General features: G+C 40.6%; 1 protein-coding gene across 1 annotated transcript; it reads left to right on the forward strand.

Annotated features, from left to right (window-relative positions):
• Positions 1-1423: 1423 nt before the first annotated feature.
• On the forward strand, positions 1424-26218 carry smim19 (small integral membrane protein 19). Its single transcript, XM_039758225.1, has 3 exons — positions 1424-1705; positions 16641-16765; positions 25595-26218. The coding sequence occupies exons 1-3, from the start codon at positions 1575-1577 to the stop codon at positions 25678-25680; spliced, it is 342 nt and encodes a 113-aa protein (XP_039614159.1). The 5' UTR covers positions 1424-1574; the 3' UTR covers positions 25681-26218.

The following is a 26218-nucleotide window of genomic DNA, read 5'->3' on the forward strand; positions in this document are numbered from 1 at the left end:
GACAAAATGAAATAAATAAATAAATGCGTAAATAAATAAAAGTACTGTGAAATGTGAGCATAAATAAATAAATGTGTCATGAAATGACAGCCTTAATAAATAAATATGTCATGAAATGAGAGCATAAATAAATAAATGTGTCACGAAATATGTTTTCGTTGCTTATTTATTTATTTCATTTTGTCCGTAATATTCCTGCAAACCGTCATGAAATACGGCTTGAAATAAAACTGTCACTTTCACTCGTCAAAGTTGAGAGGGTGGGCTCTAACACGCCCTCTAGTTACTGATTGGTGAATCGATAGCACAAGAATTAATTAGAAAAACGCTTACTACTGCCGATGAAATGGATTCTGCCGAAGATATTACGTATTTCAGAGAGAGAATTGAAGATTTATCGGAAGAAATTACAATGTTGGCGGCCCTTTAGACTCCGATATAGATGAAACTGTTTTTGAAATTATCGAAGAACAGGTGGAACAGACTCTACTACACTCCAGTTCAGGTGATGCAGTACCCTGCTCTGGACGTCCATCCTTTGACATTCCAGCTGAGTCAATAGAACACCTTCTGTTATGCGGTTTAAAAGTACAACAGATTGCAGATCTGTATGATGTATCAGAGAAGACGATCACAAGACGAATGAGCCAGTTTGATATACGGTAAGCTGCAACGGCTGTATTAGTTTAGGTACTTTGACATGGAATGCCCAAAGCAGCTCCACCTAATATTTTGAACTGAACAACTTTACCACTGATCAGAGCTGTACAGTTGTTTGAAAAAGTAGCTGCGAATATGCAACTGACTTTCTACTCGTAAAACAAGGGTCAAATACTCAGTTCTAAAAGGGCCGCCAACATTGTAATTTCTTCCGATAAATCTTCAATTCTCTCTCTGAAATACGTAATATCTTCGGCAGAATCCATTTAATCGGCAGTAGTAAGCATTTTTCTAATTAATTCTTGTGCTATCGATTCACCAATCAGTAACTAGAGGGCGTGTTATAGCCCACCCTCTCTACTTTGACGAGTGAAAGTGACAGTTTTATTTCAAGCCGTATTTCATGACGGTTTGCAGGAATGTTACGGACAAAATGAAATAAATAAATAAGCAACGAAAAACATATTTCGTGACACATTTATTTATTTATGCTCTCATTTCATGACATATTTATTTATTAAGGCTGTCATTTCATGACACATTTATTTATTTATGCTCACATTTCACAGTACTTTTATTTATTTACGCATTTATTTATTTATTTCATTTTGTCCGAAATATTCCTCCATACTCGACAGGTTTTATAAGCTCTGTGGGCTGCAATTACACTCTGTTGATGGTTTTGCGAAATGTGAGGTCATTTAGTCATCCTTCCTCTGTTTGGCGCTGTTAGCTTAAGTGAAGCGGTTGTTAAGTTCTTCTTTGCTAAACGCGCGGCTGTTTTTCTTTGAGTAACTGAGAGGACGTTTGTTTGTATTGGGAAGTTCAGAGCTTTGCGTATTTGTCATTTAAATGATAAAGTAAAAGTCGACTCGTACATTAAACGTATTGGACTGCGCATCAGCATACAGGAGATGGGGGGCTACGGAGTAATGGCTGAAGAGGGAACCATCGATTACTCAGTTCATGAAGCTTGGAACGAAGCCACTAACGTTTACCTGCTGGTCATCTTGGTCAGCTTCGGACTGCTCATGTACGCCAGAAAGTGAGTGAATAAAAGAGGGGGATGAGAGGCTCTGCAACAAGATGAAAAAAGACGGGAGGGGGCTGTATGGGGGAGAGTAAAATGATGGATAATTCACGACCTTCTCGGTTGGACACGTCATTCCATGTTAAAAGGTAAAACGACTTGTCAGAAAGAAAACAAGCGAGTTATCTGTGTGGGTTCAAATAAAAAAAAAACCAAACCCATCAGCCACACCGATAGAGAGGCTGGCTGTGCTAAGATCCATTGATGACTGACTGCAGAGGTTGCACGTTTTCATTCCAGCCCCAATCAATTGAAGTCTTTTGAAATAATTTTGATTGACTTACTATTTAAGATTCAGAAGGCCAATATATATATTTTTTTCCTTAACTAGCAGTCAAACAATAAAGAGATACATAAGTCATGCAAACTGATGATTTATTTGCAGAAGATGACCCGAAGAGATTCTTTCAGTATTTTAGTAGTAAAAGATCAATCAAGGTGGAGATGAAGTGCATCACGAACAGTAAAAGTTAGCTAGAATACACAGGCAGCTTGGTAGATAAGTGTTCAGCTGCAGTCAGGACAGATCCGAGCACTTCGGACAATCTGAGGTCCATAAATCGACGCCCCCTTCCGGAGCCCCTCCCCTGTTTGCTGGTAAACTGACGGCTATATTACACGCCCCTCTTGACGATTTCTTTTCCCTTTAGTTCCTGAACTCAAACGTGTATTCAGCATTTATTAAACTTCTAAACTATCGAGGTCTTTCAGTTCTGCATCCGAAGTAGTTATTTTGGTGTCATATATTTGAAACAAATTGAACAAAAAATTCTTAACATTTTGTATTTTATAGTATACGTTTTATATCTGAGTTTGCCACTTACCATTCATGAGACTTACACTTTTTAATATGTTACTGTATATGCTGCACTCGACGGAGTAGTGGATCGGTGGCAAAGGATCTACACGGGTAACCAGAAGGTTGACCCCACATAACATGGGAAATGCTAAGGAAGAATTATTTATATGCTGCACTCAGCTATTGTTAACACTACATATACTTATGGACTTTTCTTTTTTTTCTTTCGGCCGCTCCAGTTAGTGGTTGCCACAGCGGATCATCTTCTTCTGTATCATTCTGTCCTCCTCATCTTACTCTGTCACACCCATCACCTGCATGTCCTCTCTCACCACACACATAAACCTTCTCTTAGGCCTTCCTCTTTTCCTCTTGCCTGGCAGTTGTATAGTTAACAACCTCTTCCCAATATACCCAGCATCTCTCCTCTGCAAATGTCCAAACCAATGCAATATTGGTCTCCCAACCTGAGCTGACCCTCTAATGTCCTCATTTCTAATCCTGTCCGTCCTCGTCACACCCAATGGAAATCAGGACATCTTTAACTCTGTCACCTCCAGCTCAGTCTTTACTTCCTGGTCATTGTCAATATAACATAGCTGGTCTCACTACCATCCTGTAGACCTTCCCTTTCACTCTTGCTGTCACAAATCACTCCTGACACTCTTCTCCACCCATTCCACCCTGCCTACACTCTCTTTTTCACTTCTGTTCCACAATCCCCATTACACTGAATTGTTGATCCCAAGTATTTGAACTCATCTGCTTTCGCCAACTCTACTCCTTGCATCCTCACCTTTCCACTGACCTCCCTCTCATTCACACACGTGTATTCTGCCTTGTTCCTGCTGACCTTCATTCCTATCCTCTCTAGAGCATATCTCCAACTCTCCAGGGTCTCCTTGACTTGCTCCCTACTCTCACTACAGATCACAATGTCATCAGCAAACATCATAGTCCACGTGTAGCGGGGCCACATAGTTAGTGTCAAATGTCAGTTCTGAGTGCGTCTCGTTTCATTGTCCCGTTTGCTGTTTGTATGTGTAGCAGTTAATTCCGTCCCCGTAAAGGTGGACGGATGATGGAAGGAGACCACAGCTGCAAACCTGGAAAACACCTGTTCTTAATTAATCAATCACAGCCGTCACAGTCTATTTATTTAGGAGAGAGAGAAGAAAGAAGGAAGGAGAAAGAAGACCATTTTGTTTCAACCACTTTTCAACTTGCTTGCTGTTTTTTCACATCGCGCCTTTTCACAAGTTTGTTTTTCATTTTGCCGGACTGTCTTTCAACCTCCATCTACTGAGACCCTGGGGTCGATTCACCATACGCCGAGGAATCACGGTGAGGTTACTCCAATCGCCGGGAAAATCAAACACCGCATTTACTGCTAGTTCAGTCATCCGTTTTCAGGACAGTTTTATAATCGGACTCAAGTTCACAATCATTCAGTTTATCAGTCATTTTGTTATTCGTGTTGTGTGTTATATGTTACAGGGGCAAAGGGGGGGGGTGGTTTGTATTTATATTTGGTGGTGTCTTCTTGTTGCTGGGGGTGAAGGGGTATTTATATTTATATCTGTTTTCTGTTTTTTGCATGTCTTGTTTCATTTAATACATTTTAATCCGTTTAATTTTACATCCTGCTTTTGTATCCTTACATTTACACCGTCGATTGTGGGGAAAAGTTTAATTGCTTAGAAGTACGGCTTGATAGGTAGATTATTTCTCAGTAAATTATCCAGGCCACAGGTCTTGGAGGTGTAGCTGCCGGCTGGGTAAAGGGGTCGGGCGTTACACACGGGCACTCCTGTCTAATCTCATCTGTTAATCTGTCCATCACCACTGCAAATAAGAAAGGGCTCAGAGCCGATCCCAGATGTAATCCCACCTCCGTCACTCCTACCACAGACCTCACTACTGTCACACTTCCCTTGTACATATCCTGTATCACTCTTATGTACTTCTCTGCCAATCCCGACTTCTTCATACAATACCACAGCTCCTCTCGAAGCACCCTGTCATATGCTTTCTCCAGGTCCACAAAGACACAATGCAACTCCTTCTGGCCTTCTCTGTAATTCTCTATCAACACCCTCAGAGCAAAGATTGCATCTGTGGTGCTCTTTCCTGGCATGAAACCACACTGCTGCTCACTATTCATAACCTCCCTTCTTAACCGAGCTTCCACTACTCTTTCCCATAACTTCATGCTGCGGCTCATCAATTTTATCCCCCTGTAGTTACTACAGTCCTGCACATCCCCTTTACTCTTAAATATCGGCACCAGTACACGTCTTCTCCACTCCTCAGGCATCCTCTTACTTTCCAAGATTCCTTTAAACATTCTGGTTAAAAACTCCACTGCCATCTCTCCCAGACACCTCCGTGCTTCCATAGGTATGTCATCTGGACAAACGGCCTTTCCATTCTTCATCCTCTTCATAGCTGTCCTCACTCCTTCTTGCTAATCCGTAGCACTTCCTGATTCACTATTTCCACATCATCCAGCCTTCTCTCTCTCTCATTCTCTTCATTCAATCAGCCTCTCAAAGTACTCTTTCCATTTGCTCAACACACCCTCCTCGCTTGTATGTTTCCATCTTTATGCTTTTTCACCCTAACCTGCTGCATATCTTTCCCAGCTCGGTCCCTCTGCCTAGCCCACCAGTCCTTTTCTCCCTCCTTAGTGTCTAACCTCTCATATAACTCATCATACAGTGGGTACGGAAAGTATTCAGACCCCCTTCAATTTTTCACTCTTTGTTATATTGCAGCCATTTGCTAAAATCATCCATCCATCCATTTTCTAACCCGCTGAATCCGAATACAGGGTCACGGGGGTCTGCTGGAGCCAATCCCAGCCAACACAGGGCACAAGGCAGGAACCAATCCTGGGCAGGGTCTCAACCCCCCGCAGTTGCTAAAATCATTTAAATTAATTTTTTCCCTCATTAATGTACACACAGCACCCCATATTGACAGACAAAAAAAAAAGAATTTTTGAAATTGTTGCAGATTTATTAAAAAAGAAAAACTGAAATATCACATGGTCCTAAGTATTCAGACCCTTTGCTCAGTATTTAGTAGAAGCACCCTTTTGAGCTAATACAGCCATGAGTCTTCTTGGGAAAGATGCAACAAGTTTTTCACACCTGGATTTGGGGATCCTCTGCCATTCCTCCTTGCAGATCCTCTCCAGTTCTGTCAGGTTGGATGGTAAACGTTGATGGACAGCCATTTTTAGGTCTCTCCAGAGATGCTCAATTGGGTTTAAGTCAGGGCTCTGGCTGGGCGATTCAAGAACAGTCACAGAGTTGTTGTGAAGCCACTCCTTCGTTATTTTAGCTGTGTGCTTAGGGTCCTTGTCTTGTTGGAAGGTAAACCTTCGGCCCAGTCTGAGGTCCTTAGCACTGTGGAGAAGGTTTTTGTCTAAGATATCTCTGTACTTGGCCGCATTCATCTTTCCCTTGATTGCAACCAGTCATCCTGTCCCTGCAGGACATTTAAGGTGCTCAATTGCAAGTTGTGCTTCCCTTTGACTCTCCTCTGAAGAGTGACAGACAGCATGGGATCCTCAAAGCAACTCTCAAAACATCTGAAAACAAAGATTGTTCAGTCTCATGGTTTAGTGGAAGGCTACAAAAAGCAATCTCAGAGGTTTAAACTGTCAGTTTCAACTGTAAGGAATGGAATCAGGAAATGGAAGGCCACAGGCACAGTTGCTGTTAAACCCAGCAGGTCTGGCAGGCCAAGAAAAATACAGGAGCGGCATATGCACAGGACTGTGAGAATGATTACAGACAACCCACAGATCACCTCCAAAGACCTGCAAGAACATCTCGCTGCAGATGGTGTATCTGTACATCGTTCTACAATTCAGCGCAATTTGCACAAAGAACATCTGTATGGCAGGGTGATGAGAAAGAAGCCCTTTCTGCACTCACGCCACAAACAGAGTGGCTTGTTGTATGCAAAGGCTCATTTAGACAAGCCAGATTCATTTTGGATCAAAGTGCTTTGGACTGATGAGACAAAAATTATTTGGTCAAAACAAAAAGCACTTTACATGGTGGAAGAAGAACACTGCATTCCAAGAAAAACACCTGCTACCTACTGTCATATCTGGTGGAGGTTCCATCATCCTGTGGGGCTGTGTGGCTAGTTCAGGGACTGGGGCCCTTGTTAAAGTCGAGGGTCAGATGAATTCAACCCAATACCAACAAATTCTTCAGGATAATGTTCAAGCAACAGTCACAAAGTTGAAGTTACTTAAGCAGGGGTTGGATATTCCAACAAGACAATGACCCAAAACACAGTTCAAAATCTACCAAGGCATTCATGCAGAGGGAGAAGTACGATGTTTAAAGTCAAAGTGAACTTTATTGTCATCTCAACCATATACAAGTATACAGAAATTGCGAAGCTCAGGGTCCACAGTGTAACAACATGAAGTGCAAATAATAAATTAAAAATATAATTAAGGTTTAAATTTAAAATTAAAACACAAACAAGACAAGACATTGTGCAAAGCAAGACAAAGAAGTAGCAGCAATATTGACATGTAGTTAGCAATATGAACATTAATGCAATGTATGGTATTTGTAATCTAGATACATAAATATAGTCAATAGATATGTAATATAATAAATAAATAATAGATATAGATAATACAGAAATGATCAGTGTATGATAATAGTTGTTTAAGATGTGTAAACAGTGACAGGTCAGAATGCTTCACAGCAGAAGGATATCAAGAGTGTCAAAATACTTAAAGGTCAGCATGAGATTTTCAGTTCTTTTCTATTTGCACACTCGTCTTTGCAGGAAAGTGTCTTGCATGTTCTGTTTTTAGAGGTGGTTGAGGCCATGTGGAACATCCCAGGGGGCTGCATGGGGTTAAGGAGTCTGACAGCTTGGGGATAAAAACTATCCTGCCGTGAGGCAGATCTGACTCTAATGCTGCAGTATCTTCTCTTGGATGGCAGAAGTGTGAAAAGTCCATGTGAGGGGTGTAAGGGGTCCTTCTTAATGCTGCAGGCCTTGTGGACACTGCGTTTGTAGAATATGTCCTGTAGTGAAGGGAGAGACACCCCAATGATGTTCTCTGCTGTCTTCACTCTCCTTTGCCGGGCGCTTGTAGTCGGATATGTTGTAGTTGCCATACCAGACCGTGATGCAGCTGGTCAGAACACTCTCAATGGTGCCTCTGTAGAACATGGTGAGGATGGAAGGGGGAAGATGTGCTCGCTTCAGCTACCTCAGGAAGTGTAGTCTCTGCTGGGCTTTCTTGATTAGTGATGTGGTGTTATGTGTCCATGTAAGTTCCTTAGTTATGTGCACACCGAGGAACTTGGTACTCCTAACAGTCTCCACTTCTAAACTGTTGATGCTGAGTGGGATGTGGGCAGGATGTGATTCTCTGAAGTCCACAATTATCTCTTTTGTCTTGTCAACATTGAGAGATAGATTTTTGTCTTTACATCATGCGAACAGCCATTCCACCTCATCTCTGTATGCTGTTTCATCATCCCTGCTTATCAGTTCCAGCACTGTCGTATCATCCGCAAACTTGATGATATGGTTGGTGTTGTGTGTGGCTGTGCAGTCGTGAGCCAGCAGGGTGAAGAGCAGTGGACTAAGCACGGCAGCCCTGTGGCACTCTAGTGCTCAGTGTGATGTTGCAGCCCATCCAAACTGACTGGGCTCTCCCTATCAAGAAGTCCAGGATCCAATTGCAGAGGGTGGTGTTCAGGCCCTACCTTCTCAGTTTTACAACCAGCTTTTGAGGGATGGTTGTGTTTAAGGCAGAGCTAAAGTCAATGAATAGCATCCTAACATATGTGTCTTTTTTATCCAGTTGTGTCAGGGAGAGATGAAGGGCAGAGCATATGGCATCCTCAGCTGACCTGTCTGAGCGGTATGCAAACTGAAGAGGGTCAAGGGAGGCAGGGAGATTAGTCTTTATATGTGACATTACTAACCTTTTGAAGCACTTCATGATGATTGGCGTGAGTGCGACTGGTCGTTAGTCATTCAAGCATGTCACTGCTGACTTCTTCGGCACTGGTATGATGGTGGTTGACATGAAGCATGCTGGGACTGACGACTGGCTCAGAGATGTGTTGAAGATGTCTGTGAGGACACCAGCCGGTTGACTGGCACATTCTTTGAGCACACGGCCAGGTATGTTGTCAGGTCCTGCAGTCTTGCGTGGATTGACTCTGGATAGAGTCCTCTTCACGTCAGTTAGAGTGAATTAGAGTTAGAATGACTGTCACAGTCCAGCGACTTGAATATCATTGAAAATCTATGGCATGATTTGAAGCAGGCTGTCCATGCTCGGCTGCCATCAAATTTAACTGAACTGGAGAGATTTTGTATAGACGAATGGTCAAAAATACCTCCATCCAGAATCCAGACGCTCTTCGAAGGCTATAGGAGGTGTCTAGAGGCTGTTAGATTAGCAAAAGGAGGCTCAACTAAGTATTGATGCCTTATCTCTGTTGGGGTGCCAAAATTTATGCACCTGTCTAATTTTGTTATGATGCATATTTCATATTTTCTGTTAATCTAATAAACTTAATGTCACTGCTGAAATCCTACTGTTTCCATAAGGCATGTCGTATATTAAAAGGAAGTTGCTACTTTGAAAGCTCAGCCAATGAGAAACAAAAATCCAAAGAATTAAGAGGGGTTCCCAAACTTTTTCATATGACGGTACAGTATCCAAAGTGTTGGTTGGGGTTGACACTGTACATGCAAACAACAACCCTTAACCTGAGAAGTACAGTACTTTCAGTGGGGGAGTTTAACCATCTTATATATAAACATCTATGAGTGGAAATGTGTGTGTGTGTGTGTGTGTCTGTCCATCCCAAAAGAGAGAGATGGAGTCAGGGTAAGGGCTCCACCTTCGTGGAAACAGAAAACTCGCTTAGCCGCTAACAACACAAGCAGGGCCAGCATGTCGGCAAAACAAAACCTCTGAAGAAAGGCAAAGTCTTTCACTGAGCCGCTGACATTGGCAAAACGGTATCCCTTTAATTTTTCGTTCTGCTGCTAATACACAAGCGATGCAAGAACATCGGCAAAACTAATCTTCCTAGGAGACAGACGCCCAGAGTAGTTGCTTTCAATTACTTGACATCTCTACATTTCAAATTTATTTCTGACGATTTCAATAGTTTCTAGGACCCTGGGCTTTTTATAGCATGGGCTTACACAGATAGTATTCTTTTAGAATTCCATGCCCAAGTGACACTTGGGGGTTAACAGCAAGGACATTAATGCACCCTCCATAATGAGCTATGTGGTTGAATTTTAGATGGTTGCATAAAAGCTTGCTTGCAGTGCTGGCAATAGTTTGTACGCATTTTTGATCAAAATTGTTGCTATTGAAAACAAAATAAGTACAATAACAGGTTATGGCAGGGTGTTTTACCAAAGAGTGATAATTTGGCTTCAGGTCCAGTCTTTTTGAACTGACCCCCTTATCTGGAGTTGCCAATGCTTTTCCAATGACTTTCTCTATGCTTTCAGCACAGTTTGAATGGGTGAATCAAATTGTGCCATTATATACTCAGCAAAAAAAGAAACATCCTCTGACTTTCAACTGTTTTTACTTTCAGTAAACTTAATGTGTAAATATTTGTATGAGCACTAAAAGAGTCAACACCATAAGACATAAACTAAAAATGTTTCACAATGTGTCCCTGAATGAAGGGAGGCTTAAAATCAAAAGTACCAGTCAGTATCTGGTGTGGCCACCAGCTGCTTGAAGTACTGCAGTGCATCTCCTCCTCATGGACTGGACCAGATTTGTCAGTTCTTGCTGTGAGATGTTACCCCACTCTTCCACCAAGGCACCTGCAAGTTTCTGGACATTTCTGGGGGGAATGGCTCTAGCCCTCACCCAGGGTACAGGCCTCAGTGTAACGCTCATTCCATGGACGATAAACACGAATCCGTCCATCACCCCTGCTGAGACAAAACCGTGACTCATCAGTGAAGAGCACTTTTTGCCACTCCTGTCTGGTCCAGCGAAGGTGGGTTTGTGCCCATCGGCGGAGTTGTTGCTGGTGATGTCTGGTAAGGACCTGCCTTACAACAGGCCTACAAGCCCTCAGTCCAGCCTCTCTCAGCCTATTGCGGACAGTCTGAGCACTGATGGAGGGATTGTGTGTTCCTGGTGTGACTCGGGCAGTTGTTGTGGCCATCCTGTACCTGTCACGCAGGTGTGATATTCGGATGTACCGATCCTGTGCAGGTGTTGTTACACGTGGTCTTCCACTGTGAGGATGATCAGCTGTCCTTCCTGTCTCCCTGTAGCGCTGTCTTAGGCGTCTCACAGTGCGGACATGGCAATTTATTGCCCTAGTCGCATCAGCAGTCCTCATGCCTCCCTGCAGCATGCCTAATGCACGCTCACGCAGATGAGCAGGGACCCTGGGCATCTTTCTTTGGGTGTTTTTCACAGTCGGTAGACAAGTCTCTTTAGTGTCGCGTTTTTAGAACTGTGACCTTAAATGCCTACTTTCTGTAAGCTGTTAAGGTCTTAACGACCATTCCACAGGTGCATGTTAATTAATTGATTATGGTTAATTGAACATGCATGGAAAACATTGTTTAAACCCTTTTCAATGAAGATCTGTAAAGTTATTTGGATTTTTAAAACATTATTGTTGAAATACACAGTCCTGAAAAAGGGACATTTCTTTTTTTGCTGAGTATATAAACTGGAGCCTTTCCACTGTAAACAGTGCATTGTATGTGCTGTAATTTCATACAAAAACATTTTGGATTTCCTACTGTTTTCAATCAAAAACAACAAACAAGAAATTCTACCTGTTTCAGTGCAACTCACTTACAGTCAAAGTAAAAAGTATGTGAACCCTTTGGAATGATCTGGTATACTGCATGAATTGGTTATTAAAAGTGATCTGATCTTCATCTAAGTCACAGGAACTGGCAGGTACTGATATACACAATGAGCTTAAGTCAATGACACACAAACAATTCTACTCTTTCATGTCTTTATTTTACAAACGTATTCACTGCCAAAAGAGATCCTACTCTGCTGGGCCCTTGAGCAAGGCCCTTAACCTTCAGTTGCTCCAGGGGTGCTGTACAATGGCTGACCCTACACTCTGACCCCAAGGGGTATGCGAAAACTAACAAATTCCTAATACAAGAAATTGTATAAGGTGAAATAAACAGCAACAACAACAAAAAAAAAGTTCACAGTGGAAATGGAAAAAGTAAGTGAACCTTGGGATTTAACAACTGGTTGACCCTCCTTTGGCAGCAATGACCTCAACCAGGCGCTTCCTGTAACTGCAGATCAGACCTGCACATCGTGCGGAGGGAATTTGAGCCCATTCTTCCCTTAAGAACTGCCTTAACTCTTCCATATTCTTTGGTTGTCTTCTGGGTATGGCTTTCTCTTTTCAACTCATTCCACATCTCGATAGGATTGAGATATGGGCTCTGACTGGGCCACTCCAAAAGGCGGAGTTTGCTCTTCTGAAGCCATTGTGCTGCGAATTTGCTGCAATGTTTGGGGTCATTGTCCTGTTGCATCACCCAGCCTCTGCTGAGCTTAAGTTGGCGGACAGACACCCTCACATTATCCTGGAGAATTTGTTGATAAACTGATGGCAAGCTGTCAGGGCCCTGATGCAGCAAAGCAGGCCCAAATCATGATGTTCTCTCCACCATACTTTACTGTGGGGATGATGTTTTGATGTTGATATGCAGTTCCCTTTTTATGCCAAATGAAGTTCTGCTTGTTCCTCCCAGATAGTTCAATTTTGGTTTCATCACTCCACAAAACATTCTCCCAATACTGTTGTGGAGTGTCCAAGTGCTCTTTCGCAAACTTCAGGCGTTCAGCAATCTTCTTTTTTGATAGCAGTGGCTTCCTTCTTGGTGTCCTGCCATGGAGTGCTTTCTTGTTCAATGTTTTGCATATACAGTGATCCCTCGCTATATTGCGCTTCGACTTTCGCGGCTTCACTCCATTGCGGATTTTAAATGTAAGCATATCTAAATATATATCTCGGATTTTTTGCTGGTTCGCGGATTTTTGCGGACAATGGGTCTTTTAATTTATGGTACATGCTTCCTCAGTTTGTTTGCCTAGTTGATTTCATACAAGGGACGCTATTGACGGATGCTTAGAAGCTACCCAATCAAAGCATGTATTACGTATTAAATAAATCTCCTCAATGATATACGATATGCTTCCCGCTCGGTGCTTGATTGTTTGCTTGTCTCTGTCTCTCTCACTCTCTCTGACATTCTCTGCGCCTGACGGAGGGGGTGTGAGCAGAGGGGCTGTTTGCACAGAGGCTGTTTGCCTAGAGGATACGGACGCTCCTGTAAAAAATGCTGAAAGACTACCTTCACATTGCTCCCTTCTTTGCGCCGCTTTATCGCGGCGCACATACTTAAAAGCCCAACAGCACGTATTGATTTTTTGATTGTTTGCTTTTCTCTTGCTCTCTCTCTCTCTCTGACATTCTCTGCTCATGACACGCGTTCCTTTGTCTCTGTCTTGTCATGGAACACACTTTAAACTTTTGACTAAAGGGTGTTATTTCATGTCCAGAGGGCTCTAATAATGTTAACAGTGTGGGAGAGTTTATAAGGGTTTAAAATATATAATAATAATAATTATTATTGTTATTGTTATTGTTGTTATTTTAAAATATATAAAAATAACCATACAAACATATGGTTTCTACTTCGCGAATTTTCATCTATCGCGGGGGGTTCTGGAACGCAACCCCCACGATCGAGGAGGGATTACTGTAGTTGACTCATGAACAGATGTTAGCCACTTCTAATGACATCTTGAAGTCCTTTGCTGTCACTCTAGGGTTATTCTTTACTTCATTGCTGACTTTACGTTGTGCTCTTGGGGTCATCTTGGCAGGGCGCCCTCTTCTAGGCAGAGTAGCCACAATAGCAAATTGTCTCCATTTATAGACAACTGGCCTAACAGTAGACTGATGAATGTCTACATTTTTTAAGATGATGTTGTAACCCCTTCCAGCCTTATGTAGAACAATTCTCGATCGTAGCTTTTCAGACAGCTGTTTTGTGCGAGGCATGATTCCCATCTGGATATGCTTCTTGTGAAAAGCTCAAACTCGAACTTTATAGTATTATAGTTAAATGGACTCCACGTATGCTAAATTCGGACTGCAATGAACTTTTTAATAGGGTTCACTTACTTTTTCAAACCTCCAGTTTCACAGTTTGAATGATTTTTTCAATATGGCCAAAAATTCTCTGAAAATCTGTATATCTTTAGTTATAGGAGACGATGTTTGTTCATTATTGTGACTGACATGAAGATACGACCATGTTTTATTTGGGAACTAGACATAAATATAGATAATTCCTAGAGGTTCACATACTTTTTACTTTGACTGTATAAGGATCACTTTTCTGGAGTTTGCGGTGACCGAGGGTATAAAACTGAGATGGTGCCCATGAGAAAATCTTGGGTGATTTGATGAAAGTGCCCAGGAATGAATGAAGAGGTGGGCCCATTAAAGTGTGTGTATGTGTGTGGTTTTTTTTGGGGGTCAGGCCAAAAGCTTATTTGTTCTGCAATAACAAGTTTAATCTTTGTGATGACCCCAGTTGTGGAGCCTGTCCCAGCCACATGAGGGTAAGACAGGAAGTGACCTTGGATTTTAACATATATAAATGATTTAGATAGGAATATAAGTAACAAGCTGGTTAAGTTTGCAGATGATACCAAGCAAGGAGGATTGGCAGATAATCTAAAATCCGTTGAGTCATCACAGAGGGGCTTGGACAGCAGACAGGTTTGGGCAGATTTGTGGCAGGTGAAATTTAATGTCAGTAAATGTAAAGAATTACACATAGGAAGTAAAAATGTGAGGTCTGAATACACAATGGGAGGTCTGAAAATTGAGAGTCCATCTTATGAGAAGAATTTAGGTGTCATAGTGGACTCTAAGCTATCTGCCTCCTACACCTTCACCTTCTATCATGTGTAAGGACACTATCAACTGCCAGACAGAGTTCATAAGCCATTAAGAAGGCTAACAGAATGTCAGGTTATATAGCGCCTTGATGTGTGGAGTACAAGTCACAGGAGGTTCTGCTCAAGCTTTATAACACACTGGTGAGACCTCATCTGGAGTCCTGTGTGCAGTTTTGGTCTGCAGGCTACAAAAAGGACATAACAGCACTAGAGAAGGTCCGTAGAAGAGCAACTAGGCTGATTCCAGGTTTTTGGGGTATGAATTATGAAGAAGGATTAAAAGAGTTGAGCCTTTTCAGTTTAAGCAAAAGAAGGTTAAGAGCTGACCTGATTGAAGTGTTTAAAAATTAATCCAGTGGATCGAGACTGTGACTTTAAAATGAGTTCATCAAGAACACGGGGACACAGTTGGAAACTCTTTAAGGGTAAATTTTGCACAAACATTAGGAAGTTTTTCTTCACACAGAGAACCATAAACACTTGGAATAAGTGACCACGTAGTGTGGTAGACAGGAGGACTTTCAAAATTCAACTTTTTTTTAGGAGAATTAAGTGTATAGGACTGGTGAGCTTTATTGGGCTGAATGGCCTGTCCTCATCTATATTGTTCTAATAAATGGGACACTGGACCATGAGAGGATGCTCTCATGGCATGTTCCCACACTTTAACTGGCAACTTTCACACGGCTCTGTGCATCAAGCTTAGATGTCTTGGGGATGTGGGAGTAAAACCAAAACACCCCTTGAAAACTTCACATAGATGAAGAAGAAACATGCAACTTGAGAGTCGCCTAATGAAGTACTGAGAAGTCAAGCAAAACGACACCTTTTATTGGCTAACTAAAAAGACTGCAATATGCATAAGATGCGATTCCATCTTGCCTGAAGAAGGGGCCTGAGTTACCTCGAAAGCTTGCATATTGTAATCTTTTTAGTTAGCCAATATAAGGTGTCATTTTGCTTGACTTCTCACTGCATATGTAATGGCTAACACAGTACTCCACCCTAGTACTACTAATGAAGTACAGTGGACCCTTGACTTACTAACTCCATTCGTTCACGAGGGCTGGTTGTAACTCAAGTTGGTAAGTAAGACTATTTTTCCCATAAGAAATAACGGAAATACCCATAATGCGCTCCAAACCTCCCACAGCAACACTTAACCTTTTCATAATAAAAAGGGGTTGTATAATGTGCATAATTTACCAAAACACCAATAATTTTTCTAATGTACTAACCAAAAAGTTATAAAAAGTGCCTAGCCTACCAGAAACAACAGTTTCATACTGTGCTAACCATTTAATTTGACATCTTTGGGCTGCAGGAAGGGACGAGGAGGAGAATGAAACGGAAGGTGGTTATTGTTTAGAAGGAGCCTCCTTATGCAGATCTTTTCTTTGTAAAATTGTCGAGATGGTGGATGTCGACATGCTGTACATATTAGCGAGATCGGTCACGAACGCCACTCTTATATTTCCGCACAATTTCCTTCTTCATTTCGATTGTGATCACTGTTTCTCAAGTTAATAATGACAGTAGTCGAGCACTCAGTTCAAAGTTGGTCGTGTTGTGAACTGCTGTAATAATACACTCCAAAGCAAGCCAGTGCTGACTCAGCCTGATGACATCATTATGTGCCGTGCCAGCCCGCTAGCTAACATCCCTTAACAATCACTTTCTTTACATTCGTTACCTTCTCTTCCTTCCTTAGCAATTATGCGTCTTGCTTGCCATGGTCTTAGTGAATTATATATATAGATAAATCACTGCACTGACTGAAATTACGTCCACAAACACACGTATCTGGGCTCCGACTGACGCTTACGAACGCTCTCGGCTGTTTGTTTACAATCGCACAAGTGGATACACGTGACCGCATTCGGGTCGTAACGCAAGACGTTGGTCGTAAATCAAAACAAAAATTTTGGTCGTAAATCAAGTTGTTCTCATGTCAGGCCGGTCGTATGTCAAGGGTCGACTGTACTAAAATGATTATATCAAGAGCGTAAAAAATAAATTCCAAAATTGTCACTTCATAATCCTTCATTTTGTGTTTGTTTTTTCAGAAACAAAAGGAAGATAATGAGAATTTTTTCAGTGCCTCCTACTGTTGAACCAACACCTGAACCTAACTTTTATGACAACATGCAAAAAGTTCGGCTCCGGCAGCAGTTAGAAATGTACTATATTGGTAAGAGATGCTCCTTTGACAGATATTGCTTTGTATGTTTTGTTTTTCTTGTAAATTTTATTCTAGGGGGAGGACGCAGGGGCCAGCTTGTCTATATTATTGTATTGTGTAAACTTAAAATGAAAGTTTTTAATTTTTGCTGAGATTGAGAAATGCTCTATTGGGTACAATGTTTGTATTGTCGTGGGGGTAGTGGAGCCCATTAAGTTTGTTAAGGGTTAGCTCATTCTTGCACCTTAACTGAACACACACACACACTATCCACTTAAGCACTAATTATGAATGATGCCTGCACAGCTTATCATTGCTTTATACTCTACATAGCGACTCGCTAGCTTTAGCGTGAACATCCCATGAGTGCCCCTGGGGATATAACCTACACCTAATGACTGACATACCTTGGTCATGGAGAATAGCCTAGACCAGGGGTATCCAGCTCCGATCCTGGAGGTCCACAGTGGCTGCTGGTTTTCTTTCCTGCCACTTTTTTCATCAGTGACCAATTCTGCTGTGAATAGACTTCTATTTCCCTCATTTTAATTGCTGTGTTTTTTAAAGACTCCATCTTCTAGATTGATTTTTGCTTTTCCTTAAACAAAAATGAGATGTGAAGTGAGCCAACAGATGACCGGCTAACTCCAACCTATTTCTCTCCAGCCGGTATCTTAATTAGAAGACGATTCTTGTTGTTAATTAAACCTGTTATTTCCTCCATTGCTAGCTGGTGCTCTCATTCTGCCACAGCAGACATTTCCAAAAACTGTTGACTTCTTTTTTCTAAGAGAGCCATCAACATGTTTTATGGATCTGAGCAGATCAACATTACTGAGACGTTCACCTTTCTTTATTTTTAGATATTGTATGATGGACACTGGCTTGTTGGTCAAGTGTAGACTCACTTTGTGTCTCATTGCACTGGTCTATAAAAAATATTTTTTGTTTGCTACTGGGAACTTCAGAGCAACTCTTTATTCAATTTTTTACACTGATTTCATATATGAAATCAGAATTAAGCTAGCACGTCAGGTTTTTGAAATACACATCATTAATGTTTTGGCACTTTTGAATATCAATATAATATATCAACACGATATCTGGAGTTTGGACTATGTTCCACCAGAATTATTTTAATGTGTTTATTCTGAAAACAAACCAGAAGACGATACCAGAGACACGTTAAATCATATTTATATCAATTTATCTCAATATAAAAGTGAGGTCAGCGTGCCCAAAAATGTGTGAGGCACTCAGTTTTGCGCTTGTATTGCACACCCGTCTCTCTTTGCACGAACCAACAGTAGTCACCCATCATGCTCGGAGTGAATTTTCCCCGATATTGGTTTTACATCACCTTTATATCTTGATGAAATCTTTCCCCATACTCATCGCCCAGATTTGGTGGAAAAAAGTCGAGATGAGAATGTAAAAAATGCATCTTCAGTGACATTCTGCTTCCCATAAGCTGATACGCTTTCAGCAAGTTCTCCACAAGCTCAGTAGAATTCTCTGCTCTGTGACTGCCAAGAAAATTCTGGACAACCTGCACGAATGCTTCCCATACTGCTGATTCGGGGGGCTTCAGTTTCCTTTTGAACTCATCGTCAAGCATCAGATCACGGATTTTAGGAACAACAAAAACACCTTCCTTAATTTTGGCTTCACTTTTCTTGAGACCAAACCTTTTTCTTAAATGCTGAAAAGCATGGACAAACAAAATGTCCTGAAATATAATGTTATGTTTAACAGTAAAACCAACTACCTACTGCACCGTCATGTCTGAGTTGTGTCATTATGCTTTGGAGTCATATAAAACCTAGTAATCAGGAACAAATATTTTTTGTGCTAATTAAAGATTAATAATTTTTAAATAAAATTAATAATGACAAGGTAAACAACTCACAGCTGTTAGTAATGTGTGGTGAATTATTTTATCTCTGTGGCATCCCTAGTGGAATTACCGGTATTTATCAAAATGGTTATCCACCTTTACTGTGCAGTCACCCTAGTTGTCCAAGACCTGGAACATCAGAACTAAAAAACGGGACGTGCTGGATGAAAACGATTTTTCAGATTTGTAGTCAGCAAGTGAAACCTGTTAAAGGTGAAAGACTCCCAGTAGCAAAATGCTTGTTGTCCGGTGTTATTGTTTGACTGCTAATTAAGGAAAAAAAGAAACAAAGGGTCTGAGTCTTAAATAACAAGTCAATCACAAATAAGGTAAAAGGAGTTTCTGCTACAAATTAACAGGTCACTAATTAAGGTTAAAAAGGTTAGAATGAAAGCTTTGCAGCACTACGGCCCTCCGGGATCGGAGTTGGACACCCCTAGCCTAGACCATCGTTTCTTAAAGTTTCTTAAACCCAAAATGAATTGTCGTGATTTCAGATTGTATTTAATTGGATAGGGTTGTGTACAGTTTGCAGAGACTCTTGTGAAGGGTCGACACGGGCAGTTTAAACAATCAACATTGTTCTACTACGAACCATGGCAATAATTCTGCAAGTGGGAAAAACTCTCAATCCCCTGCCCCCGGATGACGGTCAGTGGTGACTCTGGGTCTCGAATACACAAAGAAGGCAAAATTGGGTCGCAAGAAAAAAAAAAAAATGTTAAGAAGCACTGACCTAAACACATAAGGGCTCACACCCTTTCACAGTATTTCAGAATGTAACCTATACCTAAAGGCTTACACACCTTAAAACATGGAGGCGGACACCCTTCGGCCGTGAACAGTTTGTCCACAGATTTTATTTATCTATACTAATAAAAGGCAAAGCCCTGACTGACTGACTGACTCACTCACTCACTGACTCATCACTAATTCTCCAAGTTCCCGTGTGGGTAGAAGGCTGAAATTTGGCAGGCTCATTCCTTACAGCTTACTTACAAAAGTTGGGCAGGTTTCATTTTGAAATTCTACGCGTAATGGTCATAACTGGAAGCTATTTTTCTCCATTTACTGTAATGGAGTTGAGCTGGATGGCCATGGGGGGCGGAGTTTCGTCTGACATCATCACGCTTCCCACGTAATCACATGAACTGACTATCAACACAGTACGTAGAAAACCAGGAAGAGCTCCAAAAAGCGCTAAAGAAAACAAGCATTATATAATTCAGAAGGCAGCGAAACAATAAGAAGCGAGCGACTGACATTTACAACCATATTCATGAGTTCTGCTACTTCGGAAAGAAAGCAAGGTGTAAATCTAAACTTTAAATTAAGTTCATAGACAGGCTGCCGCTGGTGTTTGTCATGCCCACGGTAATGCGGGTTACAAGTTTAATCAGAGGACGCAGGATATAAACGAGAGTTTTGATCACTTTGTAACTAAGTTAAAATTGCAGGAGAAGGGCTGTGCTTATGCAAATTCCGAGACTGTCTTTGCGGGGGGGATTGACAGTTAAGGCGGGTGGGGGAGTCACGTCATCATCTCCCCTCCCATTCACCTCATTTCTCTCTGAGCTGAACTCCGCAGCTAACGCAGTCTTGCGGAACCAACTTTGTCAGGCTGCCACCAAATACTCACAGAAAAATCCACAAGTTAATACACACGCTGTCTCTAGAGTTTCTCCACACTCTGAATCCTCCAGGCACTACTTACAAAGGGTTACATTGACAATCGTGTTACGTTATTTTTAAAATGTTTCCTTTTCTTAGCACAAGCACAGCTGAGAAGCTTCGATGCATGTGCTCCATAACGCGTTAAAAAATCATGCGTTAAAAAATCACGCATTTAATCACACTTTGCATTCCAAGGAAAGGGGAACTTCTGTCAATGCATGATTTCCTCGTTCACCGATTACATTGATGCACACATCAGAGCTACAAAAATGTAACAGTCGGAAGAAAGCGCGTTGCTACGACTGATTGGAGGAACATTTCATTTCAAAAGACTACCCGACGGAAGCCTTTATAAAAGCGTGTTTTTGTGCACATATATATATATGTATGTGGATGTATATGTATATATACTGTATATATGTGTGTATATGTATGTATACAGTATATATGTTTATGTGTGTATGTACATATATATATGTATGTATATCTGTATGTATATATATATATATATATATATATATATGACCACAACACTCACGACAATGTCAATCATGTTACGTTATTATTAAAATGTTTCCTTTTTGTTTTTCATTACTTCTTTAACACACTACTTCTCCGCTGCGAAGCGCGGGTATTTTGCTAGTACATACTAAATCCACTATAAATGCATTAGTGATCAAAATTTTGAAGTCGTGGAAAAATGATCACATCTCAAATAGCATCTACAGCTTTTAAAAATATTTTAAAAGTCCCTTCCTTTCAAACACCCCCGAGTTCATTGCGGAAAGGATCTGTCACTTAATATTTCAGATACGGAGTGGAAGGCAGCCTTGCATAGAATACACTCGAGCTCCAAATGCGCAAAGCATTCAATCACTCAACTTAAAATCTTAATACCAAGCACATTTATCTCGATTAAAATTGTTCAAAATGTTTCCAGGGCAAAATTCTGTGAACGTTGCAATTGCGCTACAACCTCATTGGGCCACAAGTTCTGGGCCTGCACCAAATTAACAACATTTTGGACAAAAATCTTTGCAGGCCTATAAGAGAGCCTTGGTGTCACAATCCCTCCTAATCCTTTAACAGCTGTGTTTGGTGGACTCACAGATCGGCTTAAAGTGGAGAAGGAGAAACAAACTGTAATCGCCTTTAGCTCACTATTAGCATGTAGACTTATCTTGCACAACTGGAAGAATCCCAGCCTACCACTTTTAAGTCAGTAGGTAGCTGATGTTCTATACTACTTGAAAATGGAAGGAATCAATTTCTCACTTAAAACCTGGCAGAATCTAATCAGTTACATTGTAGAATAAGCTTACATTTTGGGCAAAAGGATACCCTTCCTTTCTGATTCCTTTTATAGAGTGTAGACACTAGAGGGTGCTCCAGCTCCCCAAACCCAACACGGCAGACACAGGGCACAAGTTAAAAGCACAAAGAGTTTTGTTATTCTGTGGAAAACTCTTCACAGCAGTGTTTCTCACCACCATAGCTAAAGTATATGAATGACACATCACACACTTATTCTTCTTTCTCATTCTGTGGAAATCTCTTCACAACAGTGTTTCCCACCACCACAGCCACAAGTATATGAATGGCACAGCTCATGGATATTCTTCTTTGCCTCCTCTGCTCCTCCCATCAAGCTTTGTCCTCCTTCCACCCGACTCTGGTTTGTCTCTGTGAGGCCAGCAACTTCTTTTATGTTGGTCAACCTGGAACTGCTTCTGTTCTTCCGCCGATATGGTCTGTTAGCACTTCCGGGTAAAGTGGAAACCCTATGCCAGGGGTGCCCACAATTTTTCAGCTTGCGAGCTACTTTTAAAATGATCAGGTCGAAGTGATCTACCTACATTAAACTATCTATATCTATATCTATATATATAATAAATATATATATATATATAATATATATATAATATATAATATATATATATATATATATATATATATATATATATATATATATATATATATACTGGGTATACTTTATACATAAAATGTATATTGTCGTACCTTGCATAACTGAATAACCTTTATGGCACAATAACAATTCAATACATTTATGGTCACTACAGTATTTGGATATAATAATTGTCATGTTGGTAAAGGCTGACTCACATAAATAAGTAGAGCCGAATAATGCAGTTAAGGAGCTTTTGAATTCAGCCGAGTGAAAAGTGACGGCTGTCCGATTAACTGCGATTTTAGTTCCCTCTCCTTTCTCTTTCTCAGATCGCTTTTTGGAAGGACATCAGTTTCGTAGTTTTTATGAACAGTTCGAAAGTGCCTTTCCACATTTTCCTTCTTTGGAATAGCAATGATAGATTGACAGATCAGACAACGCGCTTCGATTGTGACATTGGGAGAGAAAAATCCTCTTCCAATTCCACATCCAGCCCATACCCTCCCCAAACAATTTTTTTTAAATCCCTTCTTTATTCGATATAAGTTGGAAAGCTAACTAGATCACAGCCGGAGTTTTGCAGTAGCTCACTCGTGCGTTTGTGCGTGCGCGGTGACCAGTGTGTTAGAAGAGAAGAGATCTCAGACTGGCCGCCCTGTATGTCAATCAAATGGCAAATGCCATACGGAGGATATACGATAGACTAACGAGTAAAATGTGAATGCAACGCGATCTACCTGACAAACGCACTTCGATTGTGACCTTGTGAGAAAAAAAATCCTCTTCCAATTCCCCAAACATTTTTTTTTCAATCCCTTCTTTAGTTGATATAAATTGTAAGGCTAACTAGATCACTTGGATAGCCGGAGTTTTGCAGTAGCTCGACCAGTGTGTTAGAGGAAAAGAGATCTCAGACTGGCCGCCCTGTATGTCAATCAAGTGGCAAATGCCATAGGGAGTATATATGATAGACTAACATTTAAAAAAAAAAAAAAAATGTTTTTGAATGCAACACGATCTACCGGTCGATCATGGGCACCCCTGCCCTATGCCATGCACTATGGTCATGGTGGGCGGCATTTAAAAAAAAAAAATTGAAACTTCTCGCTGCTACTGATGCTAGCAAGAAGAAAATAGACATCATCATCAAGTTTGTCATTTTGCATTCAGCTTTGTGCCAAAGGGCTGTGCTGTGTTCCAGTTCCATTATTAATGAAATCCCCGTTATAATGAATTGTTTTTTCAGCCTCGAGCACTTTGTTCTAGCGGAATTTGGCCTGTAATTTATAATTAACATAAGACTCCAATGCCCCATTTTCAGCAGCCATTCCTTCAGAGTCCTAATTGAAACTCTCATAACTCACCTTAAATTAATTGTGTTTAAATGCTAATTGCTTATTAGAGAAACCTTTGGAATTGTGTTGGCACAGCTGAAGCTGTTAATTCTGTTCAGTAAAGTAAGTAAAGTGCACGATTCCAGAAACCTCCTAAGGTTTAATTCCAGGTTCAATGGCAGTGAAAGTGCCTATCCCATTGTTTGACGCCATGACCCCTTGTGACAGTAAACTTCATCCTGGGTGGGATTCTCTTTTCCTTTAATGTCCTAATGTTCTTCCCCGCCTCTTCTATCCAGAAACATTCTGTCAGGTTGACCTGTTCATTATGCTTCCTGACTCAAGTCGCATTGCTGTGTCAAGGCAGTACTGGTACAGATTGAATAACCTAACATAAAAATGTTCTTCTAAATCAGTGGTTCCCAAACTTGGTGCTGGGGGACCCCCTGCGGATGCAGATTATTTTTTCCAACCAAATTCACAATAAATGATAATAATTGTTCTCATTTAGTTAGCCTGGTTTTTTTTTTTTCTCTTCTTATTCTGCATTTAAAAAAGCACAATCATATGATTTTTTTTTACTCTTAATCCTCACAGGTGGCACAGTGGTAGTGCTGCTGCTTTGCAGTGAGGAGACTGTGGAAGATTGTGGGTTCGCTTCCCGGTTCCTCCCTGTGTGGCTAGCGCTTTGAGTACTGAGAAAAGCGCTATATAAATGTAATGAATTATTATTAATGAATTATTATTTTTACTCTTATTAGACATTTAGAAATGTTCCTATTTTTTTACTGTAGCTTTATATGCTTATTTCTTTTTTGTTGATTTCCAGTTATTTTTTTCTCTTATTCTGTTTAGTCTGCTCCCTTCAGTGTATCCTAATGCAAGGCCCTTAACCTGCAATTGCTGAGCGCTTTGAGTAGTGAGAAAAGCGCTATATAAATGCAAAGAATTATTATTATTAATGGTGACAGTTAAAAACAGCAAAGCAGACACCCAGGCAAACAAAACTAAATGACGAAAGGCTGCAGCTGCTTCAGTGTCAGACCCACTAATCTTCTTATATCATTCGCTACCTTGGCTGTCCATTTGTCTGTCCAGGATTTTAAATCACCTGTAGCTTGCAAACCGTTTGACCTGTTGATCTGAAATTTGGGACACATATACTACATGACCTCTGCTGTCCACTTTCGGGGTGATGATTTTTATTACTCTTTTTATTTTTTATTTTAGTTTATTGTAGAGTCAACTCTCGGCAGCAGGGTGGCTGTGCGGCGCATGCGTATCGGCACCGTTCTTATTTCCTACCACTTTCGCCGTCACTTCCCCTACCTCTTCATATCTTATATCATTCTTGAGACAGATTGAAGACTTAAGTGCCAGCTTAAGTGAAAAATTAAAGAAAACGTACTGTACTAAGTAATTGCAACCCAATCACTGACTTAATCAGTTTTACGCGAAAAGATGCCGACAAAAGAAGAGAAGTAGCGGGCGGCTAGGGTTGAGAAAAGAAGAGCCGCTCAGGAAGCAGCAAGCGCATCGACCTCTGAGCAAACGAATGATAAACGTACAGAGAAAGAGGAGGAAAACTAGGAACGCTCAAATCAAGGGTATTCACTGCACGTTATCATGCAGTACACAGTTACTGGTTAATCAATAACAGAAGTCAGGATGAACATTAATAAAAAAATAAAAATATATATTATCCACTTATAACTGCTTCATTTTATTAAAATGTATTACACTTAAATTTGTAATTTCTTCATTGACCCCAAAACACAGAAACTGAGACATAACTAGGCTAGCAGTCCAATTAAAACCAGAAGTTGGTTGGAACAAAAACCGGCAGTATGGGAACCGCTGTTCTAAATAAGAAGGTTTGTACAGCCTCCATGTAAGCATAAGTCAGTTGTTTATGGGGTATACAAAGTGAAATAAAGCAAAGCATGTGTGATTGCTTCAAATATACCAACAGTGTTCATTCCATTGAGTTGAATGTCATTTTATTTTGTTTCTTTTTATTTTAGCTCGAAAATATGACAGTCAACAACAACAGCAGCAGCAGCAGCAGCAGCAAAGCCAGTCAGAGTGTGTGCAGCTCTCGGTGGAATAAAAGAGTAAACTTAAACTTCCTACTAATGTAATATTAAGGGACATTAGATATTGCTATGGTGTCAGAGTTGATGTATTAATCCAATTGATTCTTTATGAATTAAGTGAAGGACTTTTTGCTCAGTGGTTGAGTTTCTATAACGTGTTACACTCAGTACTATGTTGCTAGCGTATGTTTCAAGGTATGTTTACAGTATAAATTGATTTTATTTGGTTTATGGAAATGGTGCATTGTTTTCTTTGCTGGCTGTATATGATTTGTGTTCACTGATTTTTAAACATGAGTTTACAATCTAATTTTTATACTCTCATTAGCATTCAGTCTCATTTTTTTGTTCTTCTTCTTTTAAATGTGCTTGTTCAAAATGTCTGAGATTTGCATTATATAAAACAGTGGTTGGGTTTCCAAGTTAGATACAGTATTAATTGTTCAATTCAAAGTTATTTAATTACAAACATGTTAAATATGCATTTGCCAGACAAAAGCGTGTTCGAAAGTTAATTGCTTTCTATAAATAAAAAAAATATATTGTACTGTA

Source organism: Polypterus senegalus, chromosome 7, assembly GCF_016835505.1.
Source record: "Polypterus senegalus isolate Bchr_013 chromosome 7, ASM1683550v1, whole genome shotgun sequence".
Taxonomy (NCBI): domain Eukaryota; kingdom Metazoa; phylum Chordata; class Cladistia; order Polypteriformes; family Polypteridae; genus Polypterus; species Polypterus senegalus.